Raw genomic sequence first — 21,397 nt, 5'->3', positions numbered from 1 at the left:
CCTGTTGGCCTTTCTCTCCTACATGAACTCCACAAGCACTTCCTCCCTTACACGAATGCCGAAGGTCTCGATCAACATACCAACTACTACAAAACAACGCAATGATGCAGATCAAACTGTTTCTCTTCTTGACGGCTACCGCCGTCGCAGCCATGGATCTCGAACCCAAATGTGAGTTGCCTCCTCAGGCAAACTCTTGCTTGCGCAGCACAGACCTCGGAGCTTGTTTGCTCTTGGTAGCTGAGGCTTGGGACCGTTGTTGACTTGGTTAAGTTGCCGCGCTTGCCTTCAGTTACCTGAACATTAGCTTCGTCCCGGGCGCAATTGAAAAGCTGCAGTCTCATGGTCTGTGGATCCCCAGTCCCGCGGCTCTCAACGGCCTCGAGCCAATGTTCGGTGACGGCTTCAACGGCACCCTCGAGAACGAAAAGTTCCAAGACTCCGATCTCGACATCAACGAACTGATCCTTCTCGGCGTCAATCATAACAACCTGCCCATCCCCGGCAAAGAGAATGGCCTTGCCAACGTTGAGGTCTGCAGCCCGTAAGTGTGGCTTCCCTTGATCGTTAGAGTTTTGCCGCTCACATTCCACAACAGATACCCTAGCTGTTGCGAGTGGTGCCACAAGTGTGAGGGTGGTTGTGCCTCCCTTGTAATCTTTTTCATCTTTCCTTTCCTTGCCTGTTTGGCCGTCTGCCACGCCCAGGACTTCTGCCACGGATGCGACTAGCCTAGCTGGAAGGCCGCGTTTGTCAATCAGATTTCAAGGTGGATGCTAAAGCACTCTCGCTTAGAGGAACACACACGGACATGAAAGCAGAGGATGATGAAGCACTGGTGAACGGCTTGCGTTCCCGTCGATAACACACCAGCTATTTGCGTAATCGAAGAGAAGCGAGCAATGCGTTAACGTGAAGTATCTCCTCGACTGGATGCCTATGCCACTCACAAGTGATTACAAGGTTTCAATGTGCATGTTGACGTGTGAAATAATCCTTTCTTTTGGGGGGTCATTGATCTATACTATACCTACCCAGGTATCTACAGAAAATCGCAAACCACCATCAGCAGTAATGGCAAAGATTTTAACTTAATTGACAAGAAATGTGGTGAAAAACAATGCCATCAATAGCCGCCACTCGTCCAAATCACCCGCATTCAGTAGTACAGGCACCAGTCGGGCAGTAACCACGCATACAGCTGAATTTACAAAGCCCCTTGTAACTCTCACTCTCCGCCTCCGCCTCCAACGGGCATCCAGGGGGTGAAGTGTCAGGGGCAAATTCTGGAGCCCCTATCGAAGTGCAGACACAGACATCCTGAGGGCAATAACCCCTGCTGCAGGAGAAGGAGCAGAGTCCCCCGATGTTGGGATCTTTGTCCGGCGCATTCGTGCCTCCGTTGCAGCTCTGGCCTTCTTCCGTTGAGGCTGGTGCCGCTGCAGAGCCAGTCAGAGACGGCGAGACTGGTGTCGGGATAAGGCTACCACTGCTCCCGGCAATGGGGGGCATGCCACTAGGTCCAACCACTGGGCTGCCGCCGGAATTCCCACCGGGACCACCGCTTGGACTCTGGGGACTTCCACTTGTTGAGGTTTGACTTGCCGCCGTCGTCTGAACTATAGTCGCAGTCATCGCTGATGTGCCTGCACCGCTTGCGCCGGTAGGACTTGCGCCGACAACTCCCCCAACCGGAGTGGTCGGTATTGGGGCCGGGGAGCCCAGACCCAACGACGGAGCTGCCTCACAGGTCTTTACGGCTAAGCCTACGCTGAATGACGCAAGGCCAGCTACGTCAAGGGTGTCAGACTTTCCTTCTGGCAAGGTGCCAACATAGGCGTTGAAGTTATAGAGCCCGCAGGGACAGGCATCAGTGATATCTCTCCGAGAAATTCCACTAAAGACCTGCTGCGAGTTCCGGGTCAGAGAGAACTTCTGCTGCCCGACGCCCATGTCCATTTTGAAAGAGCTTGCGCCTGCCGGGGCCTCGAATCTCCGGGTGTTCTTTCCAGATGTCACCTCGATGGACCCGGGAGCTTTAAGCAAGCTGACTAGGAATACCGAGTCTTGCATGTCTTCCCAGCCGTTCGGTTTGCCGTTGAAGTAGTTCCCGCTATCGTTGTTACCAGGCTTCATTGTGTTGTCGGTTGAATCGCAGTTCACCGTCCTCGGCGTTGGTCGATACCAATAGATGATCTTGTCCTCCTTGATATAATCATTGACTGATTTTGACCCTGCCTTGTATGCGGCTATAAAAGGTTTGGCGAGGTCCCTCCATCCGTCGTGCGGCATGTCGTTTACCCATTTTGACGCTCCGTCGTCTTCATGTGGCGAAGACAAGGGCGCGATGTAATGAGATTCTCCAAAGTCGTTCCAGGTGATGATCTCGACAAATGGGGGGCTCCTCTGCAGAACCTGATTCCAGCGGTCATACCAAAGTAGATCAGAAGGAAATACAAAGTTCTTGCCATAAGAAACCTCAGCGCCGTAATGTGTGCTGAACCACTGGAAGTAGAGAGAGGAAGTTAGTATGCAGTTCCACGGGGGATGGCTGGGTTCTTGTGTTATTTTTGGGCATGACACGTACTGGAGAGATAGGGGCTATGTAAGACTTCTTGGCCCCAGCCAACCAGTTGTGATACTTATCATCTCCTGCCACAACGGAGACTCGCGCATCAGGAGTAGGTGCCTTGTTTGCGCCGTTGCTGGGCCAGGCTGCCCAGTTAAGGGCACCCTCAATGCTCATTGCATTTGTGCCCTTATCTGGTGTGAAGTTGGGGGCAAAGAACACGTCCATGCCAGCCGCGGCCTTGACTGCCGAGACATCTAGGCCGTCGCCGACGAAGGACGAGGCGAACGCCTTGCCGTCCACCTTCAGCTGGGCCGGCTCATTGGCCCAAGCTGCGATGATCTGGCCCACTCTGGCAGCGTCGTTGGTAGGTGAGAAATAGTGGAAGTCGAAAGATATGAAGAGCTTCATGCCGTTTCTGGCCGCGCTCTCGTACGCGTAACCAAGCTGTTTTCCTGTGTATTCGTCTGTCCCAATGTTGAGGGCGAAAGCATCAATGCCCAGCTCCTTGCCTTGCCGCATGTCCGCGTCGTAGTCGAACGAGCCCTTGCGGCCTGCGACAATTCCCATCATGAAATGGCAGAAGACCAGCCTGCCAGTCGGGCTCTGGGTCGCCGCATCTTGGCGCTCTGAAAGTTGTGGCCGCAGATCGGGCTCATATCGTTTTATCAGCAGCGTCTGGACAAATGCGGCAGCCAGGAGAAGTTTGAAAAGAAGTAGTAAAATCATGGTAGTTGTAAAAATTGGAATGGCCGAGGAGAGACACGCACCGCCAGCGATGTAGCCATCCCTAGAATATTATCATGGAGCGAGGGACCCATACTCGTCTGTTCCTTTGATCTCGTCGGCCGTGGCCTTTAAAGAGTGTCTAAAGGGACGGCCGGGAGGGTTTGTGAATAGCGCCCTCGTCGCGGGCGACCCACCCGCGGCCAACCAATGAAACGTTTCAACACACCAACACCTTTTCCGACTGAAACGGGGGCACAAAGAGAGAGAGGAAATGTGGGCCAAGAGATTTTGCCAATGACGCCCAACATGGCCACTCTCCGCCACCAAAGTAGGTCTCAGGGCTTGAGGGAGTCCTTTGGTGCTGGTGCCTGTTATTTGCAGATGCATGTGGCGGCTAGGTCCCTGGAGGAAGTGCATGGAGACGAGGGAATGGGAAATGTGGCGCTTGGAGCAAAGATAGGAATTGTTAAAAATGGTTGAGCTCTCACACGACGCCGACAGTCACGAAGTGTCCACGTCAACTGGCACGAGCACATCGACAGGTTTCTGCCTAGCACGGGGAGCAATGGGTGCACTGCGATATTCTAGACCTCTGAAGACGGGTCCCTAGACCCATGGTTCCAAGGCCTCGGTTCCATTCTCATGCACGTCATTGCAGCCGAATGTAACGGGTGGGTAAGGGGTTACTTCTTGGTTGGTGCTTGCTGGGGTTATGAGGCTGACGGCAGGGCGGCAGCCAATAACCACAACCCTGAAAGGCAGCTCGACAGGGTCTTTCAAAAGTCCAGGACCGTAGCAGACGGACGACAGCCCTCTCTTTGGACTACTGGCGGCTAATCTCGCGCTTGCAAATGTCAGGCCGGTCCGCCCCCATGAAGCCTGGGTACAATGGTCAGGGATATAACATGTTAGCTTGGTGCTAACAACGGGAAGAGGGCTTTGGCTGCCGTGTTAAAGAAACATGTGAATGCCCTCATTTGTGGTTATTAGTTCCGTGTTAACACATTGTACCCCTGCTCATTGTACTGTGGAGCTGAATCCACCAATAAGAGAGTTTCAAAGCAGCCTCAAAAGTGCTGGAGCACAAACTCTTTATCTCCGGGTGAGTCATCGCTGGAAGTACAGTGTGCCCTCCAAGCCAGAGAAAACTTAGGTACAATTCAATTGCCATTCTTGGCCGCATCCGGAACTAATTCTCATTCCACCCTCCGATCTGCCCACCACTGCTCGAATTCAACATCATGCCAATGGTTCACTATGCAAGTGCCACCTGCAAATTGCCATTCCGATTCTGACTTGACTCATTCTCAATACTCACTTTACCTTCAACCTTAAGCAGACCTACTCATAAACCTTGGAAAGTCACATAGTTTATTGCAAACTTCAAGCTACTGTGCCGTGAAGCATGAGTGACATTTCATTTTTGTACAATCTGACTAATAGCTGCTTCTAATAGAAGCCCTTGGAAAGTAATTTTTTATGCTAGGGCCTAGCAGCTAGGAATTCTGACAACCCTCCTATGAGAGACAAGGACAAATTACTCAGTGATTGCTGAAGTTCAGGGTGGGCACAGGTGATCCATCATTTCTGCATGGCAACCTGTCCCCAGGTGCCCGTAGTATAGTTGATCAGTCAGCCAGTATAATTATCAAATTTCTCTGATCCACCAAGCCAATCCATCATTTTACTGTTTCTCTGCTCACTTTTGGCCGAAATTGTTCAAGCACAAATGAACTCTTGGCAGTGTGTGGCTTGCAATGTACGGCACAGCAAGTTTTACAAGATACTCCTGTAGTTTAGGACGCTCACAGAGTTCTAAGGTTCCACACTAATAAGACGCCCATGAGTCTGAGACACCTGGCATTGATTCATCTTAAGCAGAAATATAGACCGTGGCCAGGCCCTCAGAGGACCACAAAGAAACCGACTTAAATACCTAGGTAGATTTTATTGATAATTGAAGTGTCAATTTTGAACATGGATGGCTGACGACCAGAAGACCTGGAGCCTGAACCTCAGGCTTGTCTTATCAGCGGGGTATGTGATGGTATGGTTATAGGACTTCCTCACGATAGATAAACAGTCATTTATTGCTGGTCTTTTGCTAGACTATGTAGGTGCACCAGCAGGAATGGGCAAGCCATCCAGGGTGCGGCTCAAGGCTGAGGCCACATGCCCTCGGATTCAACTTGTATTCTTTCTTGACTGTTCTTGCCATCATTCTTTTTGTCAAGAGAAACGCTGGATCCTGAGCGTTTACCACATGCGCACAGTATGAAGGCGCCATGTACACTATACATGTATGGGGATCAGGATCGAAACCACTTATCTCAGTAGGAAAAATCCTACCAGTAGACCCCAGACTCTCCTGCAGCATGACCTTTGTTCTACTGTTAAGCAGGCTTTAGATTAGCAAACAAATGCATCAACTTCAGCGACCCCATGAGTCAGCTGAGATTATACATGCGAGTAGTCAGAAAGCATCTCAAGCCTCACCATTCACAGACGAGTAGTGACGGTACGGCACTTATAACTGGTAGGGAATGCCAATCTGGAGGATTGGTTATTATGGCCTGTTGGCTGGGCTGAAGAGTGTGGGACCTAGAAGTCGCGCTCCTGTTGCATGAGTTCCCTTTCTAGGTGTTTAGATCGGAGGGACTTAAATCGGAGGTACGATTCGAGGGGTGCACAACATGTAGACAGAGACACATCGATCATTCAACAAGCATCAAATGCTCTTTACATAATGTAGTCACAGGGTTGAGCAGTCAAGGACAACCTGATGCTGACCCTGAAACCAGGCTCAGCCTTTGTGTAAAGTGCAAGCGCACCGCGCAGCTCGTCATCGCACCACGTGCATTCGGACGGTACTGGAAAGGCTGGGCGTCCAGACTTCTCGAATAGATGGTTTCAAGATGCCTTCCGCTCAAAATGCATGGTAAGCCCGTAGTAGTATGTAATTACACCGGAGGCGGACTATTGGTTCAAGAATACTGTAATATGATTGCATCTGTATTGAATGTTCTGATGAACTTTGCACATTAGTCTGCTTCTGGTAATCATCTGCTGCTTCGCTTCGACACACAGTCCACGGGTACCTACTTAAGTAGGTACTCATCCTTGGGTGGATGTCTTCCCTGCTGATCGGCCATCGGCCACAAGTTTCGACAATCATACTATTTTGGTAATGAAATGATTTCGATGGGCCATTCTGAGGCTGTGGTGCATCAGAGCAGTAAGACTTGGCAGATCGGCGATGGAGGATCACTGAACACTTGAATCCTGCCGTGGCAGATCATGAAATCATCATCATGTCTCCTTGGTTGAAGAGGGTCCGCCTCACCTGAAAGGCCCCAGTCCCGCCGTCAACCATATCTTGCGGCTCTAACAAGCCCCCACTATTCGTCTTAAGCTCTTGGGTAAGTGCCTGGGGTCCTAAAACAATTCTCCTTGCGCCAAGTGGATTTTCGGCACAGATCTGAGACCAGCGAGCGGAGTCGTATGGGTGTGCTGCAACGCCAAGATACTCGGCGGCATAGCGCTGCCTTCGTCCCATCTTGCGCTCCAATGAGTCAATCTACTGTGTGCGCATACATGTTGTGTGGGGCCGAAGGAAATATGCTTATTACTGTTCTTTTGATAGAATATTTGTGGAGTCTGAAATGTCGCCTCCAAACGTGCTAGACGGCCCAAACCGTCCCAGGTGTTTGGAGCGCTCCAGATCGACTGCTGCCAAGTGGGTTGCAGAAGTTCAGCCGAACATGCAATGGTGCTCATCAATGTAAATACATAGGGACCATTCTTCCTCTGGTGAACCAACCTAAATCCTTCTGGACTTGAAGGAGGTTCTCTCTGCATAGTTGATTGTGCGCTGTGTTCCCTTCGATCTATTAATTATTGAGCTGTGCTCGTTTCCTTTCCACATTCATTCCTAATCTTCGCCGTTGACCGGCCTTGTTCACGTGCGGTTCAGTTAAGATGAGATTTGGCTTTCCAGCGCTCCTGGCCGTCCTGGCCTTTAGTGAGGCTGGGCTGGGCTTCACGGTATGTATTTAAATGATCATCTCGTTACTCCGTTCGAAGCTCTGATACTGACAGCATCATACAGGGGGGGTCCGCAGCCCGAGCTTCAAAGGCTCTCAAAGAACGCCAGATTACGATCGGAAACGGAGGAATCACCCTTGGTGGTGCAGGTGGCCTGACTGTCGGCGGAGGTGGACAACGGCCTGCTCAACAACCCGCTGCGCAGCCTGGGGCAACTGAGGGACAGGCCCCTGCTGCTGCTGGCGCCGAGGGACAGGCCCCTGCCGCTGCTCCTGGCGCCGAGGGACAGGCCCCTGCCGCTGCTCCTGGCGAGGCTCCGGCTGCACCTGCTGAGGGTCAAGGGCAAGCTGCTGGCCAGAACGGAGGTGGAAACGCCCTTGTTCTTCCCGGCGGCCTGACGTTAGGAGGAGGGGGTGGCAACGCTAACCCAGCTGCGCAACCAGGCCAGGGCCAGGGCCAAGGGCAGAGCACTTCACTCGCAGACTTCATCGCCGGTGCTCAAGCAGCTGCCAGAAACCAAACTGGTGCCGGGCAAGGACAAGGCCAGGGCCAAGCAGGAGAAGCTGCCAAAGCAGGCGAGGCCGCCCAAGGAGAAGCTGCCAAGGCCGGCGAGGCTGCTAAGGCCGGCGAAGCTGCTAAGGCCGGCGAGGCCGCCCAGGGTGAAGCTGCTAAGGCCGGCGAGGCCGCAAAGGCCGGCGAGGCTGCTAAGGCTGGTGAAGCTGCCAAGGCCGGCGAGGCCGCCCAAGGAGAAGCTGCTAAGGCTGGTGAAGCTGCTAAGGCCGGAGAAGCTGCTAAGGCCGGCGAGGCTGCCCAGGGCGAGGCTGCCAAAGCCGGTGAAGCTGCTAAGGCCGGCGAAGCTACCAAGGCCGGCGAAGCTGCCCAGGGCGAAGCTGCTAAGGCTGGTGAAGCTGCTAAGGCCGGCGAGGCTGCCCAGGGCGAAGCTGCTAAGGCTGGTGAAGCTGCTAAGGCCGGCGAGGCTGCCCAGGGCGAAGCTGCTAAGGCTGGTGAAGCTGCTAAGGCCGGAGAGGCCGCCCAGGGCGAAGCTGCCAAGGCCGGCGAGGCCGCCGCTGCTCCAGCTGCCGGTTGTGCGGCAGCCGCCCCAGCCGCGCCGCCAGCTGAAGGTGCTGCTCGGCAAGGCGAGGAGGCCGCTAAACAGCAACAAGAACAGCAGCAGCAGCTAGAAGAGGCCGCCAAGCAACAACAAGAGGCCGCCAAACAACAGCAAGAGGCTGCCCTGCAGCAGCAGCAAGGAGAGGCCGCCAAGCAAGCCGGAGGAGCCGCTCAACAACAAGAAGGTGCGGCGAAGCAGGCCGGCGAAGCAGGCGCCGCTCCAGCCGCAGGCGAGGCGGCCGCGGCACCCGCCGAAGGAGCAGGCGAGGCAAAGGCCACCAAGGAGAGCGAGCAGTTCAGCGAGAACGCAGGGATCACGGTCGGCGCCGACGGCCAGACGCAAAACCTGGGAGGGAACCTGGGCATCACCAAAGGAACCGACGGTAGCACATCTGTCGGCGGCGAGAACGGGATCAACGTGACGCCGGCGGCACCGGCCCAGGCACAGCCTGCTGCTCCCGTAAGTCGATGATGGTTCCCGCGGCACTCGTGTGCCAAGTTGTCGTTGAAGGCACAAATGCTGATCCATCATGAAGGCACCCGCCGCCCCGCCCGCCGCCCCGCCCGCCGAGGCCCCGGCTCAGGCACCTGCGGCCCCGGCCGAGGCTTGATCTGACCGTCGCTGCATCAACCGGGCGCGGGTCGAGCCCGTGTTGACGTGCCGGTAACGGGTCGATGGCGGTGACTGAAGGAGCATGACGATGTAAGGAGATACCTCATAGTCGATGTACCCAGCCTCGGGAGTCCTGCCAAGACAAATTCAACTCGAGCCAGTAAAAATTCGGGTTTCCTTTGGTGTGTTCAACGCTGCGATGTTGATGAGTGAAGACTACCTAGGTACCTAGGTACTTAGGTAGTTAGTTGGTTTCCCGTTCCTGCCAGCGCGGGCCGAGTCGGGCCGCGTGACTAAGTAGGGACACCAGAGACGGGCGACACCCGAGGCTGACGTCATGGCACGGCATCGTCAAGGGTCGTCGGAGATGAGAGCAGTCTTCAGTGAGCTGTCCGACCGACCAGCCGACCAGGCCGGCGCCAGAGTGCCAATTCAGCCCAGGGCCCGCCTGGCTTGGCCCTTTTACCCTGGGTTTCCCCGCGATGTGCCCCAGATTGCTGCTAAAATACCCACTTCTTCGGTTGACCTCTCGCCCGATGCCGAGCCCGTCGCGCGCTTCACCGCCAGTGAGCCCAAGTCCGCACCAATCTGTTGAGTCCGCGAAGTCAACTGGTCCCCTACTAGTGCAACGAGCCGAAGTAACAGCCTGCCATGTAGAAAGCCGTAACCGGGGGGCGTATATAACAATGACGGACGCGCCGGGTTGGGTCGTGGCCGCCAGTCGCCAGTTGTCGGACGAACCGCGCCGCCCCCTCCCAAACACGCGTAGCCCGAGAACACTGCTTTGAATCGCCTGGTTCAGCATCATGAGGATCTCAGGGACAGCGCTGCTGCCGCTCCTGCTGGCGACAGCCACGGGTCAGCACATCAAGCTGCCCGGCTCCGCAGTCGAGCCGCGGTGGGCAACAGCCGATCGCCATGTTTCGCCAAGGGCCGGCAACTCGTCCTCCTGGCCGTACGGGCCCTTTAGCACCAAGGGCAGAGATATTGTCAACTCCCGCGGCGAGGTCATCACCTGGGCCGGCGTAAACTGGCCCATGTCGGGCGAGACCATGGTGCCCGAGGGCCTCGAGTGGGCTTCCGTCGACGAGATCCTCGAAGACGTGGCCAGCGTCGGCTTCAACTTTCTGCGCATGGGGTACGCCATAGAGATGGTCGACCAGATCTACGACCGCGACGGCCTGGACGTTCCCCTCGAGGTTGCTATGATCCAGGCCCTTGGCTACATCAACGGGACGAGGGTCACAAACGAGATTGTCTCCAAGAACCCCGCTTGGACGCGAGAGACAACCAGGTTTGAGATTTGGAGTGACATCGTCAGCGCCGCCGCTGAGAAGGGCATCTTTGTCCACCCGGACGTGCACACCGGAAAGGCCCAGTGGTGCTGCTCCCACGTTGACGGCACTGCCTGGTTCGACGACCTGTATTTCAATGCCAGCAACTGGCTGCGCGGCCTCTCGTACGTCGCAGAGTGGGCCAAGGGCCACCCCAACATCGTCTCCATGTCGCTGAGGAACGAGCTGCGCGAATCGTGGAACGTCACAGACCTCTACTACAACTGGCAGACCCTCGTCGGCAACATGTCCGCCGGCTGCGACGCCATCCACGAGACCAACCCGGACCTGCTCATCACCTGGTCCGGAATGCAGTACGACCAGGATCTATCGGCCTTGACTACAAGGAAGAACATCCTCACCGCACCCTGCTATAAGTGCACGGCCATCAGGGACGCCCAGCGCCGCGATCCCGTCTACTTCGATCTTGATAGTTACCCCTGGGCCGATAAGTTGGTCTGGGAGCTCCACCTCTACAGCTCCAGCGAGGACGTCGACACGGGCACCTGTGAGATCATAGAGGCTGGGCTCTACCGCAACGGCTTCAACGCGCTCGGCATCGACCCCCCTCCCGCCTGCAACGTCACAAACGATTGTTCTCCGGCCCAGCGGGTTGCGCCAGTCGTCTTGACCGAGTTTGGCCACGGACAGGACAACTCGATGTACAATGTCACCTTGCAAACCTGCCTGAAGGAGTACACCAAGAAGCATGGAGTATCCTGGGCGATGTGGAGTCTTGCAGGCAGTTACCGCATCAGGTCTGGCACCCAAGGGCTCATCGATACCTGTAAGTTGTATTTAAAACTCACTTTTGGACGAGATCCCTGCGTTCAAGTCTTGGGAACTGCCCATTCGAGCAATTACTGATCCGCTGAATAGGGGGTCTGACGAATTACAACTGGTCTGGCTGGAACTTCCCCGAGGGAATTGAGGAGTATTGGAAACCCTGGGTCGCGAGCATGAACGTGACGAGGCTTACCTAAGTTGAAACCTTGTTCTAATCGTCCAAATAATGTAACATTCAGAGCTTGAATTCGCCGTCAGGCGCTCTTGGTCACCAGTGAGGTCCCGTGTAACACAGTACTCGGCGTATATTTTTCTGTGCTGTGCCTCGTTGAGACATGTTAAGACAACGAGACGTGTCTTTGCATTCCGACCAACCACTGGGATATCTATTACGTCTCCAGTCTGTGTGCATAGCTCGCAAGGCTCATCGACCGGCGATCACAAGCACCGACCTTAATGACCTATGAGGACGACGTCCCTGTTCAACGGGCCAAAAGCCAGATAGAGGGGGTCCAGAACCCGGTCGACAATCCAGACGCACCCGTTCGATCCGCAAACCTGCTCCTGTATCGCCGCGTTGTTCAGAAACGTTGCTCCCCCGTCGGCCTGCGTCGCTGTGACGTTGATGCCCGTGACACTGCTGGGGACATTGATCGGGCCGGACGAGAAGTCCAGGTCCGCGAACCTGGCGTCTGTGCCCAGCAGGCCGAAGCTGTACAGCTGCAACGACAAGGGCTGGTTGGACGGCGCGATAGACGAGTCGACTGTGTTGTCCGGGAGGCCGACAAACGCGTCGTTCGAAGGCACGGCAAAGATCTGCGGCGTGCCGCCTGCCTCTGCAAGGCGGAGACGGACATTAATCAAGTCTGGGCTCAGCGCCTGCAGGATGTCGCGGATGGTGCTCAACCGCTGGTCACTCAGCAGTATGTCGCCAACGGTTCCACCCGTATCGGAGGTCGTTGGCGCAGCGGTCGCATTGCTGATTCCGAAATAGCCTGTGAAAGGGTTCAGGACTTGGTCAATCTGATGAACTACTCCGTTCGATGCGAACGTGTCGACTGCAACGATCTGCGCTTGGTTGTTGACAAGGATGGCTTGCTCGCCGCCGACTGCGGCTGTGAGGGGGAAGCCCTCAATGGCCTCAAAAGGCGAGGCGCTCACGACGTCGGCCGAGGTGACGAGGCCCTCGGCGACATGAGTGCGGATGATCGACTCGAAGATGGGGTAGGCGGGTGCCGCAGTCAAGGCCTCCACCACAGCCGGTGAGATCTTGTTGATGGCCTTCCGAGGATCAGTCACCTCTCTTGATCGTGACGAAGACAAGCGCTAGTCGCATCTACTTACATCGTTGGTTGGTGCTAGGGCCGTATAGTTCCTACCATCAAGCACAGAATTAAACCTCTCTTCAAAGGCCGGGTTGGGCTGGCTACCTCCGCTGGCGAGAACAACAGCAGAGAAAGACGAGAGCTCAGGAACGGTTGCGATAGTGGACAGTAGAGGTCGGTCTTGGGCTCTGACGACGGCGAGCATAGCCGCGGCGAACATACAATGGTACGTCATGTTCACAAAGAGATCTGAAGTTGCGCACAAGCAGTTTCTTTGGAGATCTGGGGCGGTGCGTCAATCGTCCCCCGTCCATGGCTGACCATTTTATACTCGCGCCCATGGCCAGTTGCCATGGCATTCAGAAGCAGTAGTACACCTGGTGATGTGAAAGTTGGGTAAGTATGATAAGGTTGGCACTTTCTCAAAAAGCTGTGACTTGGATGGAGCTGCGCACGCATTCAATGTGGACGTCGGTTGTTGGGGATTGGCTCTGCATGAAGTCTAATCTTTGAATGGAGTACTGGGGTGGTGGCCGGAACCTTGGCCGAGATCTGCTACAAGCATTATCGCGAGCCGAAGAGGGGTGAAGCCACCGGGACACAAAACCACCCTCCTGGAAAGAGGCGACCGACATCGACGCAGTCTAGCACGCCAAGATTACCACGGAAGCGAGGGGCCCCAAAGTTCAATGGCCTCCTCCTTCACGGGGTTGTTCCTGGTGGCAGGCGCAATGAAACATCGAGACCATCACGTCCGTACGACCATGTCAACGGGCTTGGCAGGTTGTGAATGAGGAGGTCACGGGCTAGGTTTCGGCATCGGGGAAATGGGCCACTCTGCTTTGGCCCCAGCCAACACGACTCGCATGCAAGCTCCCATCTTGAAGACACTGCAGCAGAGCATGCCCGGCCGAAGAGAAGCCCCGGGCAATTGCGTTTCGAGAGATCCCCGTAGAGCTTACAACGCAACCGCAGCGGACTCCAATGGTTCCCGTTGTGCTTCCCACATCAGCCAATCTGATCGTGTTGTCCTGTTTTGTCTCGTTAGCCGATTGCCCAGGCGTGTTGGCCGAGGGTAACGCACGGTAATAGGCCCATTGCATTGACCTTCCATATTCCCACAGCCAGTGCGACCAGCTGCATGACAACATAGGCAAGCTTGACCTGTAGCATCTTGGTCTTGTTTGTGTCCGTCTCGAACCTCTCAAAGGCCTGGTTGGTGCCCAGCAACCCAGCGATAGGGTTCTTGAATGCCATGAAAACCATCATAATACTGAAGATCTGCAGCGAGTTTCCGGTCATGTACATCATGATGGCTGTCATGGGCAGGTTCTTGACGGGGGCCAGGGCCACCTCCCAGGCTTTCTTGAGCTTCAACGTGTCCATCTCTTCGGGTGTGGCTTGCTTTCGCGGCTGGGCCTTGGTGTCTTTGGAGGCATCGCGCTGCTTCTATTGCCCTTGTTAGCCACGGACTCGGGAGCAGGCGCTGACTCGGAAAGGCCCGGCATACCTTGGAGGTGGGCACTTGTGAAGGGTAGCCAGGAGGATCCGGAATGCCGTTCGCCTTGGACCTATACGGAGGCGGCGAGCTGAGGTCCTGCACCCACCTGGGCGGGTTCGCTTGGGACTTGAGTTCCGACATGGTTCGACGGCTGGCGCTGATCTGTGAGGATGAGGCTGCTGTGGTGTTGAGGCCGATGTTGTGGTATGAGAAAGGCAGCGAGCGACGCCAGGTGGGAGAGCAAAGTTGACGTTGTGACGATCAAGAGCTGTCCGCGGCGGCAGGTAGCTATCTTGGGTAGTGGTAGTCAGCCTGGTCTAATCTGATCTACCAGTAATCTAGAAGAAGGGCAGCTCCACAGAGCTGCAGGCCTAGGCACCTAGGTTGACAGACAAGTACCTCCATACAGAGTACTATGTAGTAAGTACCCAGGAGAGGACGTGCGTCAAGCTGCCCCAAGACCCCTGGCGGCCCCACCAGCCGCAGGCTTGGGCCTCAGTCAGGGGCGGCGAGTCCACAGGGTCGGTCTTATTACCTAGGTGGTTTGCCAATCCATCCTGGTGGACGTCGCTTTGTGATGCTTCTTCTCAAGGCCCGGTGCTGCCGGATCGACGAATTGACACGAACAAGGCCAGACAAGCTTCCTTCCGAAGACGAACGAACCCACGAGACGGCCACGGCAACGAACGAGCGAGCGAGCGACGGGCCCCGAATCAAATAAGTTGCCATCCGAGCTGCAGAGTCACCAACAAGCCACATGGGCGAGACTGTTTGAGACACGGCTCGACTCCAGAGGACAACCAAGATCCGGCCAGCTCATTCCGATCACGCCGCATCGTACGCGCAGGGGTCCAACAGGTGTTCCCGCGTGGACTACTGCAGCCCAGAGTAGCGGGCGCGGCCGGGGAAACCAGCCAGGAGTCGAAAGACACGGGCGGGATAGCATCTTGGAGGTGGACGAGTACTCCGTACCAGCCAGCCTGCCAGTGAGGGGTTTCGCCATTCTCGGACTGGCTTGTTGCACTTTCGCTATCAGCGTGCCGCCGTCGCCAATCGCAGCGCTTGATCTTGACATCGGGGGCCTGGCAGACTGGTCCCGTTGTAGAAGCCACCGACCGTCCATCTCGCCCAGCAGGTTGCAGGGCCGCCGCCGACCACGCGACATCACCACCACCTGCAGCCACACCTCCTGACCCGTACCGTCTACAGTTGGAGGGCCGGCCGTCGACACCATGGCGAGCGCCCAGGGAGGAGGGGACTCCAAGCTGTTCGCCCGGGTAAGCAGAAGCTTCCTTTGCGCCTGTCTGTCTCTCCTGAACACACACCACCGACCTCTCTCGTCTCGCATGCTGCTCCTTGCTTCCACCACCGCTGTGATTGGCATGTCTCGGACTCGAGTCTGCTCATCAGCTTGTTCCTGTGTCCGCCTCCACCTCCCCCGGCCTCCTCCTCCTCCTGCCCTGCCGGCCTGCACCCCCTCCCCCCCTTTGGTGCCCGCCGTGCTTCCTCACGCTGCTGCCGCTCTCCTCCCACCCCTCCAGCGCATCCCATCCGTCCTGCCCGCGCGAGCATGACCCAGCGCGCTGCCCCCGCCCGTCCAAGATGTACCTGGCATATCTGCCCCCGACGGCCTCGGCCACGCATCACACGTACAGCAACTCACGCATTAGACAACAGGGCAAGGTGGCTGAGCTACGCCTCGAGCTGAACAGCGGCGGCAAGAAGGACAAGAACTACTCGGTCAAGAAAGTCGCCCTCAAGAAGATCGTGGCGAACATGACCATGAGCAACAACGACATGGTCGCCCTCTTTCCCGACATCATCGGCTGCATGAACATACCGAGCCTTGAGATCAAGAAGATGTAAGGCCTGGGACACCGGCACCTGTCGGGTCAGCGCGCGGATACTGATTTGCCTCGCTCTAGGTGCTTTCTGTTCCTCGTGAACTATGCCAGGATGCGGACAGAGATTGCTGTCAAGGCGATACCCGTGCTCGAGCATGTGCGTACAGGCCCGGGGATTCTTTGTGGCGTTTTGAGGACCGTCGCACGCTGACTGACACCGCCGCAGGACATGGAAGACGCCAATCCACTTGTCAGAGCGCTCGCGCTGCGCACCATGTCATACATCCACGTGCGCGAGTACGTCGAGGCTACAGTACCACTTGTCAAGAGATTGCTGCAGGACTTGGATCCGTACGTACGCAAGACTGCCGCGTACTGTGTCGCAAAACTCTACGACCACGACAGACACATGGTGGAGCGGTCCGATCTCATTGACAGACTGAACGGTTTATTGAGGGACGATAATCCCACGGTTGTCGCCAGCGCCCTGGCAAGCCTGATGGACATTTGGGAGAGAAGCGATGCTATTAAGCTTACTATCGACTACTCCAATGCCTCCAAAATGGTTGCCATCCTCCCGGACTGCTCCGAGTAAGCCCACCCGCGTTCCATGAGGCTAGCCCTCCGCCGTCTTTGTCTAACAGAGTCCACAGATGGGGCCAAACATACATATTAGAAGCTCTTATGTCATACGTGCCCCAGGAGTCAGGAGAAGCGCTCTTACTTGCTGAGCGCATCGCTCCGAGGCTGTCTCACTCTAACTCAGCCGTGGTCTTGACATGCATAAGAGTTATCCTCTATCTCATGAATTACATCGCCGACGAGAGACAAATATCCGCGCTCTGCAGGAAGCTTTCCCCGCCCCTCGTGACGCTGCTAGCCAAGGGCCCGGAGGTGCAATATCTCGCCTTGCGAAACGCGCTACTTATGCTTCAGAGGCGCCCGGATGTCCTGAGAAACGATATTCGAGTGTTTTTCTGCAAATACAACGACCCCATCTACGTCAAGGTCACCAAACTTGAGCTGATATTCATGCTCGCAACCGAGAAGAACATCGACGAGGTCTTGACCGAGTTGCGGGAATACGCCACGGAAATCGATGTTCACTTCGTGCGCAAGGCGGTTCGCGCTATCGGCAAGCTCGCCATCAAGATTGAGCCGGCTGCGAGAAGGTGTATCAACCTTCTCTTGGAATTGGTCGCCACCAAGATTACATACATTGTGCAGGAGGCGACGGTGGTGATTCGAAACATCTTTAGGAAGTATCCCAACCAGTACGAGTCCATTATTGGGACTCTGTGCGAGCACCTGGACAGCCTGGATGAGCCCGAGGCCAAGGCAGCTATGGTCTGGGTCATCGGGCAGTATGCAAGCCGCATCGAGAACAGCGACGTCCTCCTGGAGGATTTCCTGTTCTCCTTCGCAGAGGAGCCCGTTGAGGTGCAACTGGCGCTCCTCACCGCAACGGTCAAGCTCTTCATACAAAGACCTACAAAGGGCCAGGAGCTCGTCCCAAAGGTCCTGAAATGGGCAACAGAGGAGACGGACAATCCAGATCTCCGCGAGCGGGCTTACATGTACTGGCGTCTCCTCTCCACCGACATGAACCTGGCCAAGCAGGTGGTCATGGGCGAGAAGCCCCCAGTCACCGCCGAGTCTGAGCGCCTCGATCCGCAAACGCTCGAGGAGATGTGCCTCAACGTAGGCACACTTGCGACCGTATACCTGAAGCCTGTGCAGACAGTTTTCCGCAACGCTCGACCGCGGCGGCTAATAGACTCACCCGCTCTTCAAAAGCACAACCTCCCTGTCGGGTCGGGACCCATGGCTGGTTTCGATACTAACAAGTCACTGTCACAATTTGGCCACGGCGGACAGCCGTCGGACATGGACCCAAGGGACCGCGCGGCGGCGGCGGCGCCCAATGGAGACGGCAACCTCGCCCAGGCCGTCAACGACGCAGACGCCTATTTTGCCGGGATCGGCAGCCAGCAGATGCAAGCCATGCGCATCCAAGACGTGGACGGTGATAACACCTTTGGCGGTGGCAGCGGGCACGAGGCCGGGTATGTGGTAAATCAGTATGCGCCGCAACAGGTGTTCCAACCTGCACAGGGAGTAGGCTCGAATGGGGATTTGTTGATGTTCTAGCGAGGTAAGAAAGCCTTGAGGGCCCGCCAAGGATATCACGAGCAATGGGTGTCCGCTACAATGCGTTGGGTTCGAGAAATGTGTATATAGAGAGGGACATTAATTTACCTTGAATTATGAATCTGCCATGCCCCGCTGTGCTCAACTTGTTCAATGGACAAGCCCTGTCCCAAGAAGACTGAGAATCCAACAGGAAGACCAAGTGCTATGTGGACTGTTTTCTGATCACAGCAAGAAAGTTCTGGCTTGTGCTGCCTTCCACGGACCCCGTAGATGCACGCACCTTTCTCCCAATGTGCGTGGGTGTAGACCTCGGCGCCACTTGCAATGTTGGAGAATGAATTTTGGGGTCCAACTAGAAGAGTGTGCAGATTCTGAACCATTTTGAGTAGGTTGGTCGGGGCGGACTAAGAAACCGGCGGACACGTCTTGTTGACGTCCGGTCGTGGCCGGCTTGCAGCAAGTGTCAGGAACGGGCGGGTAGCATGCAGACATGTATTGGCAAACGCAGAGCGATCATGTCCTAGCCCTTGAGGGTCTTGATACATGTCGAGGAGGCCCATGGCCGTCGCCTTTCCGCATCCTGAAATATCGACGAAGTCTACTAGAATGAATGTGACCGCAAGGTGTTCGTGCCTCGTCCCTGCTCAATACTAACTCCATAGGTACCTAGGTACCAGCAGTCATTCTCTGTAGGACAATGGGCGTTCAAATGTCGCTTAAACCACCCGCTGGCGCACTATCCTCTCTCTCATCACCTTCACACGAATACAAGTAGGTTCCGGGACACTGGTCACTTGCGCGAACCTATTTGTTACATCCGCACTGTCTAAGACTATACAAGGCCCCAAGGTCTTCTGTGGCCATAGATCTCGTTCACTGGTGAAGGGCATGAATCTAAGACTAGACCTTATGTATCTCCAAGAATTCCAATTTGTTCATCAGCCCATATGAGCGGCCTCTGCTGATCTCATAAGTGAGGAATTTGGCCCCGGGATCTTCTCTTTCTCGAGCACCGTATCGCAGTCAGCAAGCCGCAACGATTGTCCCTTCCAGCCCACTTTGCTTCAGGGCGCTTGTTCAGGCTCAGTACCAAAGCGCAGCCGATTTTTTTTTTGAGGAGCGACGAGATGAGCAACACAGACACGCCGTTACCAGCAAGTATAATTTTTCCCGGCTACAACGGTACCAATACTTCAAATATCGACCAGGGCCCAGAGATCGGCCACACGGGACACTACTTGGGTGCTTTGATCGGCGGCCCCATTGGAGGTGCTTTGGGTCTTGCACTCATCATCGTTGTATGGCTTGTGCTTGAAAAGAGCAGAAGGGTTCCAAGACGGAACTCGACCGCACCGCCAGAGGGTTCCCAAGATTCTATTTTAGAGCAAGGTCTAGGCAGTTATAACCTCGAGTCTCGAAGCCCACCCACAGGAGAAACTACAGGCAGGGGACACAAGAGACAGACAAGGGAGATGAGTCCGTACTGGGGAGACCTCTGAAAGGTACTATCGTGGGATTGTTGATTCAGGATCGGCCTACTACTTGGCACTGAAGGATTGATTGGACACGGCCCGTGGTTGCGAGCCCTGGAGGCTCTGTTGTCGCATCGGTCGGTCGGCTTCAATCACTATACCTAGGTACCAAGGTACCTAGTCTGCTTCGGATGTCTTATTAGTATATTGATTTTTAGTGGGCATGGACATCACATTGTCGAGTCCTAACTCCCACTCCGCCTACAGACTGCAGTCTTCTCCCAGATACACGCAACAGTGCGCCGTAGGACAATTGTATGGCGACAATAGCTGGGCTCTTACAGCGTCCTAGCATATCCTTAGCAATTGATGACAGAGGGTACAAGCAATAAACTTTTCAAAACACAAGGAAGGGTGACCTGGTCCGAATTGCGAGTTCTCAGGGGTGCATTCAGATCAAACGGGGTCAGAGCACTTGGAGCAGACAGCTCCCAGACGATGCGAATCCATGGCAAAGCTGCCGATTTGTTCACCACCGTTTGCTGCCTGAAACATCTGTGGCCGTGGGCCCATAACAAGCACATTGGGCAGCACAAGTACTACATCGTAGAAATGTACGGCATGGCTGGCTGAGCGTCATGCTGACTCGAGCGGGTGGGTTTCTTCACGGGGCCAGCCAGGCCGATTGCCTACCTGGTACCTGAGGTAATCTGTGCACATGTCACTTCACTTCCAAGGGTGTGTGAATTGGCTCAGATAGCCTTCGCAGACCAGGGGTAATGAAGAGGAAGGAACGAGCCGCGCAGAGCCACTTGGCATCCCGGGCGCCCCAGTACAGCTACTCCGTAGCCTACATACTAGACTAGAACACTAGGACCCCAGTCTGGATTGCACCCACTGTTCCAGCTGGAAACCCTGGGACGGAGGCACCGTCAACCACCTACATAGTACTGACCTAGCGTGTTAGTTCAGCGCCCCGAACCCAGAAGGCAACAGCAGCTAGCCTTCAAGGTCATGCGCACCGTCACTAACAAGTACTTACCTAGGTACTTAAGTAGGTACTCCGTAGGCATTAGGCACTCGGTTAGCTTGGCTCACACCCCCTCTTGCCAGATCTGCCTAGCACTCCCAGGTGGGCTTTGATCGGTCACAACCTGGAAGTTACAACGTCCTCTACCAAAGCGCCGGCACCACCCCTCCCCTCCCCAAAAGTTGCACAGTCTGGACAGTGCAGCCGTTGCTTTTTTTTATGTATGTAGTAAGTCCAGTTACTGACAGGCCTCTTGGACCCGGTCTTTCGGCCTTGGAGAGTCTTGGGAAGCTGCGCTCTTGCGCTCGTTTCTCAGCTTGGGGGGGGGGGGGGTGTCCGCCAGATGCATGTGTTTGCGCCCGCACTCCGCACCCTGACTGGCATTGATACCACTGGCACACAGTACGGAGTACTCTCCTCGTCAGGGACCCGGGGCTCCACCAGGCGCGATTGCCGGACGTCCAATCCTGTCATCAAACAGCCTAACCATTTCCAACACCGGCCAATCTGGTGGTTTGGACTCTCAATTACACCACGGATACCTGCCAATTCCTCCCCTTTACATACTCATGCACTGATCGCTCAGTCACCGACGATACACCCCATACCCATATCAATCATCCGCTACTCCCCGCCACTGTGGTCCTCCCCGCCTCGCACTGCTCCAACAGCCGTCCCTACGGCAACCCTGGCTTATTGCAGCTGTCCCCATCCCTGTTTCGACGCCCCCCCCGTGGTGCCCCGTAGGTGCCCCGTGCTGCCGACCCCGACGACATCCATTCATCGGAAATCGCCCCCCAACTTCGATTGTGTCCCAACAACGTGGTTCCCCCCGAGCGTCAAACCACCACACATGAATTAGTTGGGCGCCGGGCTGCTTCTTTCG

General features: G+C 55.7%; 6 protein-coding genes across 6 annotated transcripts; 4 read left to right on the top strand and 2 right to left on the bottom strand.

The window, feature by feature from the left end:
- Positions 1-104: 104 nt before the first annotated feature.
- On the top strand, positions 105-548 carry KVR01_002286 (uncharacterized protein; the record flags this gene model as incomplete). Its single annotated transcript, XM_044788509.1, has 2 exons — positions 105-171; positions 274-548. 2 exons carry the CDS (start codon positions 105-107, stop codon positions 546-548), a joined length of 342 nt encoding a protein of 113 aa, XP_044647301.1.
- A 6,728-nt stretch (positions 549-7,276) lies between these two features.
- KVR01_002397 (uncharacterized protein) lies at positions 7,277-9,063 on the top strand (the record flags this gene model as incomplete). The annotated part of the gene is made up of 3 exons (XM_044792711.1): positions 7,277-7,342; positions 7,407-8,912; positions 8,989-9,063. The coding sequence occupies 3 exons, from the start codon at positions 7,277-7,279 to the stop codon at positions 9,061-9,063; spliced, it is 1,647 nt and encodes a 548-aa protein (XP_044647412.1).
- An 808-nt stretch (positions 9,064-9,871) lies between these two features.
- KVR01_003984 (uncharacterized protein) lies at positions 9,872-11,382 on the top strand (the record flags this gene model as incomplete). The annotated part of the gene is made up of 2 exons (XM_044782775.1): positions 9,872-11,186; positions 11,279-11,382. The coding sequence occupies 2 exons, from the start codon at positions 9,872-9,874 to the stop codon at positions 11,380-11,382; spliced, it is 1,419 nt and encodes a 472-aa protein (XP_044648999.1).
- Positions 11,383-11,638: 256 nt separating this feature from the next.
- On the bottom strand, positions 11,639-12,745 carry KVR01_002041 (uncharacterized protein; the record flags this gene model as incomplete). Its single annotated transcript, XM_044791862.1, has 2 exons — positions 11,639-12,466; positions 12,530-12,745. 2 exons carry the CDS (start codon positions 12,743-12,745, stop codon positions 11,639-11,641), a joined length of 1,044 nt encoding a protein of 347 aa, XP_044647056.1.
- A 723-nt stretch (positions 12,746-13,468) lies between these two features.
- On the bottom strand, positions 13,469-14,152 carry KVR01_002403 (chaperone EMC4; the record flags this gene model as incomplete). The annotated part of the gene is made up of 3 exons (XM_044790074.1): positions 13,469-13,541; positions 13,595-13,959; positions 14,021-14,152. The coding sequence occupies 3 exons, from the start codon at positions 14,150-14,152 to the stop codon at positions 13,469-13,471; spliced, it is 570 nt and encodes a 189-aa protein (XP_044647418.1).
- Positions 14,153-15,243: 1,091 nt separating this feature from the next.
- On the top strand, positions 15,244-18,006 carry KVR01_003383 (uncharacterized protein; the record flags this gene model as incomplete). The annotated part of the gene is made up of 5 exons (XM_044783883.1): positions 15,244-15,288; positions 15,689-15,873; positions 15,937-16,012; positions 16,082-16,446; positions 16,509-18,006. The coding sequence occupies 5 exons, from the start codon at positions 15,244-15,246 to the stop codon at positions 18,004-18,006; spliced, it is 2,169 nt and encodes a 722-aa protein (XP_044648398.1).
- Positions 18,007-21,397: the final 3,391 nt, after the last annotated feature.

This window comes from Diaporthe batatas, assembly GCF_019321695.1.
Source record: "Diaporthe batatas strain CRI 302-4 chromosome Unknown Contig00003, whole genome shotgun sequence".
NCBI classification, from domain to species: Eukaryota; Fungi; Ascomycota; class Sordariomycetes; order Diaporthales; family Diaporthaceae; genus Diaporthe; species Diaporthe batatas.
This window is presented reverse-complemented; position numbering and strand designations above follow the sequence as displayed.